At 34.5% G+C, this 13,455-nt stretch overlaps 1 protein-coding gene across 1 annotated transcript in view; it reads right to left on the bottom strand.

Annotated features, from left to right (window-relative positions):
- The window catches only part of PTGER3 (prostaglandin E receptor 3), a 91,084-nt gene that overhangs the window by 41,733 nt on the left and 35,896 nt on the right, over positions 1-13,455 (bottom strand). The window contains exon 2 of the mRNA XM_033115508.1: positions 12,022-12,201. Within this exon, the coding sequence (XP_032971399.1) occupies positions 12,022-12,201 (180 nt within the window). The remainder of the gene's footprint in view (positions 1-12,021; positions 12,202-13,455) is intronic.

Below are 13,455 nucleotides of genomic sequence, written 5' to 3' on the forward strand. Positions count from 1 at the left end.
TGGAAAATGTTCAGGTATCATAATATATCAAAGCCTTTCTGTCATGGAGCCTTACAGGAGCCCTCAAAGATAAATTTGCAGCTTCAGAAAATAATCAGAGTAGTAATTCTTTGCTCAGAGGTTACGCAACATATATATTCTAACCTGAAATCAGGTGTGAACCCCAGCTTCTTTTCTCGCTAACTCTGTGGACTCAGCCAAGTTACTTATCCTCCCTGAGCCTCAGTCTTCTCATCTGGAAAGTGGTGATAATACTTACATCTACCTTGTGACATTGGCAAGAGAATTTGATAACATATGTAAAGTTCTGGTGCTCATAAAATGATATCTGCCACTATTGTTATTATCGTTAGTTTTTATTTAAAACCATTCTCTTTCTAGGAATTTGGTTCCTTCCATTTTTTTTTCCTATTAAAAAGCCAGTTTTAAAGCAGATGTGGTCAAAATAAATGAATAATTCAAGAGATAATTCAAGACACGGGATGTAGGAAAGAGGGACTCTAATAAAAGAGAGGCAATAGGATAAATAGCAGAGAAAGCCAGGGGAAATGTTGGACTCTAAAGAGGGTAAAAATTATCAGATAGGTTTTGGCACTTGGAAAACTGTGAAGATTTAGCATTGGCACGAAGAAAGCATAAGAGATTCAACTAAAGTTAACTCTAGAAAAAAAGAAAAATGTGTCCAAGGCAGGAAACGTGATCCCACTTTTACTGATACTGCAGTGAAGGGTATTTACTTTGTCATAAAAATGCAATTATTGAACACTGGTCTTAACAAAAACTGTATTATAACTACATATAAGGAGAGAATGAGTGAGGAGAGAGCTAAATCCAGCAAAACAGAAAATCAACATATAGTAATGTCTGAAATTGATGAAGCAACAGACAGCAACCTAAGTATGTTATTTAGAAGCATGATGGCATATGCTAGAAGAAATGTAGTGGGGGTAGAGTTAGAATGAAGAGTGTGGGTTTCATGATAAGCCTTTAGCACTATTTGACTTTTTGAAGGTATGTACATAATGTTATGATTAAAAAATAAAACTTATTAAGAAAAGAAATACACATTTGAGATATAACAGACACACACACACACACATTGATAAGCCCAAATGTATGAAAATCTACATAATCTAATCTTTTTTATGATATTTCCTGAGCCAAAAATAAAGAAGTAAATAAGATCCATCAGCTAACAACAAAAACTATAGGATTTTGTAGTTTGGATGAGAAGCAAAGACAAATGAAGTAGAAAAATTTAACAAATGGAAGGCATAGCCCCTGGATTCAAGGATCTTGCAATTTGGTTGAGAAAAGAGAACAATCGCATAGTAGAGGGAGAATGGGGACCTAAAAATTGTTTTTAAAGAAAAAAAGAACAGAAACATTTTACGGGCCTTGCTCTGAGCTATTTGTCAAGATTCAGAAGAAAAAACTTGTCTGTGTTTAGCTGACAAGATGAGCTGCATGACATTCCAGAGAAAAAGGAGTCGTGTTTTTCTGTTTTTTTCTGTTAGAAAGATACTACACAGACCAACGCTTGATTGTACAGATGAGGCAACGAAACCTAAAAGAAGCTATGTATCTTTCCCTATGTGGAACCAGAACCAATCTTCTAATATCACTTGCGTGTCCTGATGAATGCCTAGTACTCAATTATTAGCAAGACTGTACCATAATTATTAGAGAAAATCAAAATTAATGTTTAGTGCTGTTCCATTAATGAAATGAGAATAAAATTCTGTTAACCATTAACTACTTGTATAATGATTTCAAAAATGTCCTTGTCTTCATTAATAATCCTGCGCTGATGAGAAAATTCAAGTCCAGTGAGGTTTACTGACTTGTCAAGAGCAAATAACCAATGAATAGCAAATCAGATTAATTGGACATACTCCTATTTTTCTTGTTGATGATAGCCATTCTAACTGGGGTGAGGTGATATCTCATTGTGGTTTTCATTTGCATTTCTCTGATGATTAGTGATGTTGAGCATTTTTTCATGTGTCTATTTGCCATTTGTATGTCCTCTTTGGAGAAATGTCTCTTCAGATCCTCTGCCCATTTTTCAATTGGGTTGTTTGCTTTTTGTTGTTGAGTTGTATGAGTTCCTTGTATATTTTGGATATTAGCCCTTTATTGGAGGCACTGTTTGCAAAAATCTCCCATTCAGTTGGTTGCCTCTTTATTTTGTCGATGGTTTCTTTTGTTGTGCAGAAGCTTTTAAGTTTGATATAGTCCCATTCATTTATTTTAGCTTTTACTTCCTTTGCAGTCAAATTCATAAACTGCTCCTTGAACCCAAGGTCCATAAGTTTAGTACCTATGTTTTCTTCTGTGCAGTTTATTGTTTCAGGTCTTATGTTTAAGTCTTTGATCCATAAAAATGGCTTTTCATAGATCTTCTGAGAAGAGTCCAAACCACTCATTCATGAAAATCAAACTGCAATTTCATGCACACCTTGGACAGCTGTCCAGTTTATGTACACACATTTAGAATGTTGGATGCTTTAGTATCAAAGAGTTGTTTCCAATAGACAAAACCTTTAGTACTCAAAGATCTCATTTCCATCTTCCTCAATAAGGCAAGAGAAATGCAAAGACAAATGTCATTAATTGCTCCAGACTTTTCCCTCTAGAGAAATAAAAACTATAAACATCAATACAGCATTCTACTAAGAGCTGTTAAGTGTTGGCTTAAAGCATCATTAATTTTACATTTGTAAGGTCTGTAAGTGTATGCCTTGCATTCTCACTGAAAGAAAAATCAATAAGCTCATCCTTGCTGCTTTCATTCTAAACAGCAATGTAAAGGTGTAGTGCATGCAACAGTGTAAATATATGTTTCCATATATCCATGTAACAGAAAGTTACATTCCAACTGTTTAGTTGGGTTTGTGTATAGTGAATTGTATTTGTTCCAGGTAGAGTGATTTTTTTAATTGACCTTTGAATAGCTTCATTTTAAATCTTTCTTGCTGGGTCAGCACAAGTCAAAAACTGAAACATGGTCTTTGTTATAAGACAGATATGTCATTGGATAACTTGTAAATTTTTCTTACAAATCGGTCCTTTCACTTTAGACCTATTTTCGGTGAATATTGCTCCTCTTCTGGTTGGGATTGTGTTCTTTTCCGCACATGATAGCAATTTTTAAAAATGATTGTAGGTCTGTTTAATAATTATACCCGATTATGTTGATTTATTATTATGGGCATATAGTGAAATGTCAAGGAATTTTGGCATTCACAGGGAAGCAATTATGTTGACTTAGCTCCAGTTTTAGATTTTAGCTTTCTAACCAAACATGGAAACTTGCGAAATTCCTGGAATCACAATGACTCTCTTACAAGTAAGACTTCTTAACCTGTGTCCATAAATTTCCAAGACTTCCAAAGTCAGACTTCAGGAGGGCTATACCATCTCTAACACTGTATAAAAATTCTCTGCGCTTTTTGGGAAGAGGCAATTCATACCTTTCATCAGCTCATCAGAGGGCTCTCTGATCCCAAAATGATTGAGAACCAGTGTTCTACCTGGTATAAAAGACCTCACCTGGTGGTAGTGGTTTCAGAATTATTTTCTTCCCATGTTCTTTTCAGAATTATATCCAGATAACCTTGTATATTATATTCAAAGCCTTTTTGTTTAATTGCATAAGGATTTAGGCATAAACACTGATTATCTATAGTACTTTCTTACTTGGCCTCAGAAATTTACAGACTAATGAATACGCTTGTTCTAATTTTATTTTTAGGTCATATTTAGGGTTTAAGTTTTCTACTTCCCATTCCATACAAAGCAGAGTTTAAGTGTCAGTTATAGAGCTCATGAGTTGAATTCTGTCATCAGCGTGTATGGTATGTAATAGCCCTATACTGGACATACTACAGACTGGCATGAACTGAGAAAGGCACAGACTAATAGAGACCTTTACCCCAAATTTGACCACACTTTGATAAAAATCCTTCAGATTAAATACAGCTGCTACAGCTCTGTTACACATATCAAATGTGCGAAAATCCTGTTAAAGACAGAGTTTGGTAAACTACTTTTCTCGTACTAAGGCACCTGTCCAGAAATGCGAACTTAATTAAGAGGAATTATAACAGATTTTTAAAGGTCCTGGGAGAAATGCACTCATTCTCTTTCGAAATACCTTTGAGAGATACATAACCCTAGGGTCTCTTGTCACGAACAAAATAGGGATTGGATGAAACAATAGAAAGATGATACTTTCTAAGAAATTGTACCCCTTCCTCTATGAATAGGTTTATGTGATTATGGAAGTGGATCAGGGCCTGTGGTGACCCAGGCATTGTTGGAGTGGTACTGCCACATTTTTGTGCAGGCTGCTGCCTCGGGAAACGCCAGGAGGGTGCCTGTCAGGACCCACATCCCACAGATGGCCTTGTCCTGACATAGAGCAACCTCTTGGTGGCCAGAGCCCTTGCCCTAAGACAGAGGTTCTCCAGGGGGAGTAATTATGTCCCCAGTGTACATTTGGCAATGTCTGGTGACATTTTTGATGGTCACAACTAGAGGTATTATTGGCAGTGGATAGACGTCATACGTGCTGCTAACAGCCTACAATGCGCAGGACAGCCCCCAACAACAAAGAATTATCCAGCCCGATGTGTCAATAATGCTGAGGTTAAGAAATCCTGCTCTAAGGCCATGCCACTTTTGCCCACGCTGTAAGGTTACAGAGATAGGCTCTATTGAGAACCATACTTCCCACAGGACCACTAGAAGTGGAAACTGTAATGCTTTGGGCAGCGCATGAAGTGAAAAAGTATCCTGAAATGCCCTCCCCATTCTGGTTAACACCTACCCCTTTCTTCAAAATGCAGATTAAATGTCACTTCCTACAGGACACCGTTTCCTATTTTAGCATCACCTCTCCATATGCTCTCATAGTACCATATGCTTACTCGAATCACAGCTCTGATCAAATTATATCTTACTCCCCTACTAGATTATAAATCTGTTGAAAGTTGGGTGTGTTTTGTTTTGTTTTGTTTTGTCTTGACTTGTAATCTTTATGTCTTAACACCTACCAGAATGCTTGGCACATATAGGTACACAACAAATATATGTTGAGGGAAAGAATAAGCCTAGTAGACAGGCTTGGATTCTAAGTAGCCACCCTCCAAACTGGATTTACTCAAGACTGTTGTAGGGGAGCACAATGGCCCCCAAAGATATCTGACCCCGTACCCTCCAAGGACATAAAACTAGGCAATGTCTCATTTCATGGCATGTAGGTTCACCAGCAGTGTGGTAGACTGGAAGGTAATCATAATTGTGTTTACCTGAAATGCTATGGAGCAAAAAATGTAGAGATGATAATATCTGGTTGAAGGCTTAGGACAGAGCTCTCCCTAAATGCCCTTTCTTAGGGGAAAGGAAGGCAAACTCAACGTGCTACTTTTAATGAGCTTGGTTTCCCAATCTATATTCTAAAAACTCCTTTAACTGAAGAAGGAAGAGGTAGGGAGACCTGAATGAGCATATGAAACAGGGTAGTGGGGCAACCCAACATTTGTCTCTACTAGTAATCAGTTCATACCAATACCCAGGTACAAGACTGTTAAAGGCTCTGACTACATGCAAGGGCAATTCTTATGTGGACTGCCTGTAGATTACACTAGGATCCACAAGAAAGAGGAAGAACTAAGTTTAGAATAATTTATAAATGTGCTTTTGTATTAAAAACAAAAATTCTGGTATTATAACATGGATAAGTACCATGTTGAAAACGGGGAAAAAAGCACCTCTCAGATTTATAGCACATCAATAATAATTTGAACTGTATGTGATTATGGAATACAAAACAAAATGATTTAATCATGCTCTTATTTTGACAAAGCTCTTCAAATAGGATTTCAGCAAAATATTTAATATAACTATAAGTATAAAGTTCCTGACGTTAGTTGGCATCAGGAAGAAAAGACAGGGACATTTCAGAACATTCAACTTTATTTTCCATTGACACACACAACATAATTAACATACATTTATTAAATACACAGACTAGCTATGACCTGAATGCCATCAAAATTCTGATGTGCTTTTCATAGTCTCTTTGATTTTTTGTCTCCACAACATTGAAGACCAGCCTTTAAAACATACTGGATGATGTAGTTAAATATACTTATGATAACTTCCCACAAAACTTTACATAGAAGTGACAAAAGTATACTTTTCCACTTAACCAAGTGTGTAGAGATGGGAGGCTGAGTAGGCGAGGTGGGCAGAAATATGCTTTCTTTACTGAGTTGACATTACTGATTGAAGTGCCAATGATTTCAGTTCTTACTTAGATGCCCTATATCAATAGTACTTATTTTCATTTGTTGTAAACAGATCAAGGTAATCATTGCTTATTTTTAATTTGTTTGTTTAAAGAGATGTTCAACTTTATGCTACTTGTACAAAACCATTTGGTGAAAGAAGAGGGAGAAGAGTGTTTAGCAGTCAGTGATGATTTGAGTGAGCTTAACACCTGCTCTTACAAAAAAAGAACACCGGCTACTCCTCACTTTGTCCTAGGACGCTTAAGTGTATAAAGATACATGTGGTCCCTCCCTCTTTGCTTCTGTGAAATGGCCTAAAAGAATGAAGATTTCTAACAGGGTTGGAAATGTACAGGTTTTCCTCTATATTTTCCTATGTTCTCTATCCCACCTCCATGCCTACTCCACATAAGTATCCTTTCAAAAGGTGGAAAAACACTGAATTGTATCAGTAAGTCATATGCATTTTCCCTGCTTAACATTGCAGGAACTAAAAGCTATATAAAGTAACTCTTTTCGAGTAACTATTCAAGTTTGGTGATTAGCTAGCTTTTGGCTAGCTATCTGATTCACTTTAATTAAAAGGCCAAAATATTCTAATTCTAAAGCAACTGACAAAAGAAATTAAGAGCTGCACATTTGAAAATAACTTCACAGGTGGAATCATCTTCAAAATGATCAAAAAGCCTGAAAATGCTGATTTATTCCTGATGGTGATTATCTTTTCTTATTTTCATTGCCATAATAAAATTGTTTCATCAAAGCAGATTTATCAAAAAACAGACTCAGATCTGTTTAGGGTATTAGGGTATTAGCATATTAGAAATATGAGGCCATTCTCTTTCCTCTTAAAAAACAATCCCAGCTTCATCAATAGTAAATATTTCTGTTACTTTTTCTCCATGAGAAAATGAATAAATAGGTTGGAGGCAAGGGGCCTGGGTGGTAAAGTCTTGTTCCTAAAGAGAAATGTGTAATCCAGGATGTATTTGGGTTGCTTATGATATGAAACTGATGCAATACTCCTAAAAATAAAATAATTTTCAGTCTCAATAAAGAAAATGTGTGATATATAAATGAATATGGTATATGTCTGATTGAATTATATTTCTAGAGAATCAAAATGTACTTGGCTTATGGTATGGTAATGTAATGATTTACAACTCAACTTGTATAAATTATAAGCCTTTAAATATAACCCTCATTTTAGGAAATTATGAAATAGAGGATATATAAAATAAAAATTGCGTGCTCTTTCATTCCTTAAAAGAGAACAGGGGTGAGTGAGAACAGATATGTTAAGTAGCATGTTTTGAATATATCTTTCCATATGACTTGAAACTAATTGTTGATCTCTTTTTTAAAACAAAAAACGATAATTCTAGACTTGTTAAAGTCTTTCATAGATATGTACAGTCTCAGTTTTCCCTTTGTCACTTTGAGAACAGTCACCCTACCCTACCCTTTTTTAGATTTGTTCAGTTTTATTCCATGTGAGTTCAATCAAAAACGGCATTCAGAGAAGACCTGTGCAAAATTTTACTTGCAAAATACATAGATATGAATTCATCATAAAATTAAAACCATTTCAGTTGGAGTAATTCAGGTGACTATGAACTTTTGTATGAAATTAGTATCTATATAAATGATACCAATATAATGAAATTGTATTTTAAAATGTTCCCTACTTCTCTGCTTCATGCTTCACATGTAATCACCAACTGTTAGTGGACTTAGAATATTGAACTGATATTAGCTTCTTAATAAATGCACATGTGAGTTTTAGATTGATTTTTAAACTTTTACATTGGCTCTATCAAAAGCTATGTGATGAAGTATCACAGATATATGTCACCTCTTAGCATTTTATTGTAACTCAGAAAACAATCCTATAGACTGAGCCACAATATTAAATATTCTTTATTTTTAAAATGATGTAATCTCATTCATTGAACAATTCTGTACATTTATTTAGACCTCAGTTTTAGAGATTTTGAGACATATATGAGCACAATAACAGCAATAAACAAGCAGCTGTGAAGATTTGACATGGTTGATGGTCTAAACTTTTAGATAGGTAAATCATAGAAATTTTCATTATTCCATATTAAGCTTTTATTATGTTTGTAGTAATAAATACTCTGCTGTCTCTCTGTGTCACTCATCTTCCAGTATCTTGTATATTTCAAGAGACTTTTTGGGGGTTAAAGTATGAAAATAAATAGGCAATATATGTGCCTAAAATTGCAAAGCACGAAATGTTTCTATTTTCTGTCTCCAACTTAATCCTAATACAAAAGAACTATTAAATAATTATTATTGTGGGGAATATTGAAAGTCAGTTACTAATTTGGGGTCAAAACCAACAAAAATATAAAAACTATTAAATAAATAAAAAGCCTAAATCACTTGAAAATTTAATATTAGAATACTGTGGCAGATTGACCACCTTTTAAAAACACAACTTTAGAATTTTCAGTTTGCAATTTTTTCTATAACATAGTCAAAAGAATCTTTTATAAAATAAGAAAGAATTAAGTAGAAATATATGTGTACTTTTTAATTTATAGTCATTTAAATCTGGCATGATTAAACACATTTACTTAAAATATCTTGGTATACAGCAATAGGCAAATTTGGTAAATCTTGATATAATACATATTTTTCTTCAATTTAAAATATTTTAAAGATATGCACCATACCTAATTTAATTGAAAAGTTAACCGTTCTTATCAGATAGCATCATTCTCTTCTATGACACAGCATAGCTGTATAATTTCATTATTTAGAAAATCAGGACAGGTTTGTCAAATCTACGATAGCTTATTTTACATATATTTCTACAATGAACTCATTCACTTCTTTCCATGTGGTTTCCTAGGGTCACTATTTTTTTAAACCAATATTGTGAAGTTTAGGAATTGTCATACTTTATGTGTGCATTTTCTCCTGCATATACATACACACACACACACACACACACACACACACACACACACACATATATGCATATATATATACACATATATATGTGTGTATATATATACACACACACATATACGTGTGTAGTGTGTATATATATACACGTGTGTATATATACGTGTGTGTATATATACACACATATATATGTGTGTATATATGTGTATATATGTGTGTGTATATATGTATATATACATATATAATATGAGACAGAATTTAAAGGCCAATGAACTTAAACTTGGAAATAAACATACTCTTCTACAGTGACTTTAGATGCCTACTTCCTAACCACATCTAGGGCATCTGCACAAGTCTCTGAAATCTAACCTCAACTATTACACAAAGGCTAAAATCATTCGGGACTTGTATTTCTTATCTGGTTTTACCTGGACTAACAAAGGGCTGTCTAGATAACAAAAATCACATTCCATTTACATAATTTCTTCCTTTTCTACCTCCTCTTCAAGCTTGTCCAAAACTTGCCATCCATCCATTTCTACCAGGTATCCCAGGACAGGAATTTATTTTGTGGTTAAGAATAAGTTTCAGACTCTTTCTGTCTGTATGTATTTCTGTGGTTGGATATTTCTTTGACAGTAATCTCCATTATCATTTGGATGTATCAGTCTCTTAAATTATTAATACAAATAAAGCACTCTGTTGTACAGCAATATGACACTACACATTTGAAGATAAATTCACATTTCTGTAATTAAATAAGCAGAGATCATTCACTTTATCAGCTTGACGCACTGTAGTGACAAAAAGCACTTCAACAATATGGCGAGTGCCTCACCGATGTGCATTTGGTTTATTCATTCATTCATTCACTAAACCAATATTGAACACTTTCTATATTCCAAGTGCTGTACTATGTGCTGCAAGAAATAACCCAATCACACACTACTTGAATCCACACTGTGTGTGTGTCTATCTGATTATAACCTAGGGTCATAGGACCACTCAAGTGGCAAAGCCTTTCTATTACAAGGTCATTTAAGTGCCCTTTCTTTCCTGAAGTAGATAGCTTTGCCTCATCCCCTGTGAGGTGACCTGTGGGATAATCTAACTTTATGGCATAAAGAGATTTTATCATGGGGTTTTTAGTATAGGTTATTTATCATCTTTTCTCCAAAACCTAGACTAGTAGAACCATTATGAATTACATAAGCACTCCCAGCAGATCTTGTCCTCTCACTCAGTTTGACACGGTCATTTAAATTCATTACTACTGATTGACCTAGGCTGGTGTACAAATTAACCTAATAGATTTATTGTTCCTGTTAAAATTAATTCTCCCTCAAATGGCTAATAAACTCAAAGAAAAATGTAGTTACTATAAAGAAATATAAATAAATCTCATTTTTATTTTAAACTGGGAAAGCAGGAAACTGAAAATTAAAATCTTCATGAGAAAAATGTGAAGGAGTTTGCAAAATGAATGCTCCCTAGAAATCAAAGACTATTTTGTGTAGGTCTAACTTAAGAGATGGTTGTGTTCTTTGGGGAGATTTTTTTTTAAAGTGCAATTCTCAAACTTAATGTAGTTCTCTATTAATGTCTAAAAGACATAAAGTTTAGCTACCAAGGTTTGTATACGTGCAAACTATATAAGAAAAACATCTAATAATAAATATTTAGATAGAGCTACTTTGAGAAGAGGGCAAAGAAAGTGCTATGAAGGGTTCAATATTATTAATTTTCTTATCAAATAAATAAGCCAAACTATGGAAAGTCTTTATCGAACCTTTAAAATTTTATTGGTCTGAGAATCAAAATTAGTATGTAAATATCCAAATGACTGGAGAATAGTTTCGGTGGAAAAATCAGGGAACAAAATTAACCAGAGTACCTACATTTAGTGCTTAAATCAGTCCTTAAATATTATTCTGAAAAATCACTTCACTGACTCTCAAGATCAGTTTCATGAATCTTTTCCATGCTTGTAGGAATTAAAAATATACTCAAAAGGAAGAATACTTAGCAATTTAAATAGTCACATGTCCTGTCATATTTAAAATAAATGGAATTGGCTCTCATTCAGATAATAAATAAACCTAATTACGAACCCAATCAAAACTTAAACTTTGTAAGTTAGCAGCTAATTTACATATTGAACAATATTTAAATATCAGTACCAATGAATATTGTGTATACATTATATATTTTTTTATCCTAATTCAACTATTTGAAAAAAGTAAGGTGAGAAAAGAGTGACACAGAGAGAAAGAGTAAAAGAGAACACAGAAGACTAAGGACTGAACAAAAACAAACCGTTGCCTTGTCTTTGATGATCTATGCATTAAATCCCCCATGTACTCAGTATACGAGAATATTTATCCCTATCCCACCCCTACCACAGACCAAGACCATTTATAAAGTATGTTTTCATCTCATAAGTAATCACATACTGAGCTACAAATGGCAGAGACCCTAAAATACTAGACTGGTATTAATATATTTTCTTTTGTTTGTGTTTCAATACTTTTGGCACATTGGGGATTACCTATGCTGAGATCATTTAGCCTTCTAGCAAAAATTCTGCTTCAATGCATCAACAGTGGCATGCCAGAGATGCCTAAAATTCACAGTAAGGTTTAGGGCTATTTGTTGCCAAAAGCTGTGAACATGCAAGTAGATTAAGTGTTCTCTTTCATGCTCCTGTCTGCATTATTTCATTGGATAATGAGATAGGCTGCCCTTTCTGTCCATCACTAGAGCAGCTGGAGACAGCATTTGCTACCTGGCAAAACTTTCGAAGAAGGATCTTTCTTAGCAGCAGATAAACCCAGGGATCCAAGATCTGGTTCAGTGAAGCCAGGCGGACAGCTATTAAGAACAAGTTGCATTCTTTCTGCTTTTCTGGGTGCGTCTTACAGTGCTCAACTGATGTCTGATTGAAGATCATTTTCAACATCATTATCTAAGAAAGAAGGACAAATAATTGTTCCAAATATTAGTACGGTCATATGCATCTCCTCTACACATCACTTTGCACGTAGTTCACAATAAATTGGTGGTGATACTGAAATGATGAAATCAAGCAACATCTGTACTCATGAACACAGCTCTGAATTACATAACACATTCCTACGGATGTTCCCACATTTTTGGCTATTTGACATGATGCAGCTTTTTCAGAAGGTGCATGTTCTCAGGCTCTTGTTGCTTGGGATTTAAGAAGTATGAAAGTAATACATCTCAAAATTAGCCAAAGTCTTCTGGCTTTTTGCAGAAAACACTATTAGGTTGATAAAATGAAAGTCAACACTTCAGCAAAACCAAAACATATTTAATCTCAATCTTCAATAGTTCTAACTGAGAAAAAGTACAAGCAAGAAAATAATATTTTCTGAATCATTACAATTTTTCAAGCACTGTGTCAAGTTCTTGATATGCATTTAATAAACGATATAAGATAGATATCATTACCGTCTCCTTTTCACAGTTGCAGGAACCAAGGTTTAATGATGTAAAATATCTGAGCCAGACTTAAACCCAGATTCACTGACACGATATGACATGTGGTATTTTACTTTTTTGTCTCTCCCTCCTCGCCACATACACACACTAGACTGTAAACTCCATGAGGGCAGGATTTGCAACTATTTCCCTCACCCACAATTATATTCACAGTACGTATCTAGACCAGTATTTGGAAGACAGTGCTCCATAAATGTTCGTGAATAAATACATTGTACGACATATATAAGAATATAAGAGTCTGAGACATATATATTTATGTTTGAATGAATAAATATTTGTGATTTCCACAGAAGAGAGTAAATGAAGGTTTATATGCATCTGAAAAAATATTCAAGTGCATTCATCATCAGAAGAATGCAAATTGTGAAAAACTAAGAAGCCATTTTATACCCACTAGTTTGATGAAAAATGAAATGTGACTTTTCTAAATGTTAGTAAGGATGTGGAATGATGAGGCCTCTTTTACACACCACGAGCAAGAGTGTGAACTGGCATAGCCACCTTGACTGGGCACTAGTTCATCTGCTCTATCCCAGCTATCCTACTCCTCAGAACATACTGTCCCAAATTCCTGCACCAGAAGTTGTCTACATGACTGCTCATCATGGTGTCGTTCACAGTAGCAAAAAAATAAAAATAAAATAAAGGCAGGAACAATCCAAACATGGGTTCACCTTCTCAAGCAAAGAAT

The sequence above is a fragment of the Rhinolophus ferrumequinum genome, chromosome 9 (genome assembly GCF_004115265.2).
Source record: "Rhinolophus ferrumequinum isolate MPI-CBG mRhiFer1 chromosome 9, mRhiFer1_v1.p, whole genome shotgun sequence".
NCBI classification, from domain to species: domain Eukaryota; kingdom Metazoa; phylum Chordata; class Mammalia; order Chiroptera; family Rhinolophidae; genus Rhinolophus; species Rhinolophus ferrumequinum.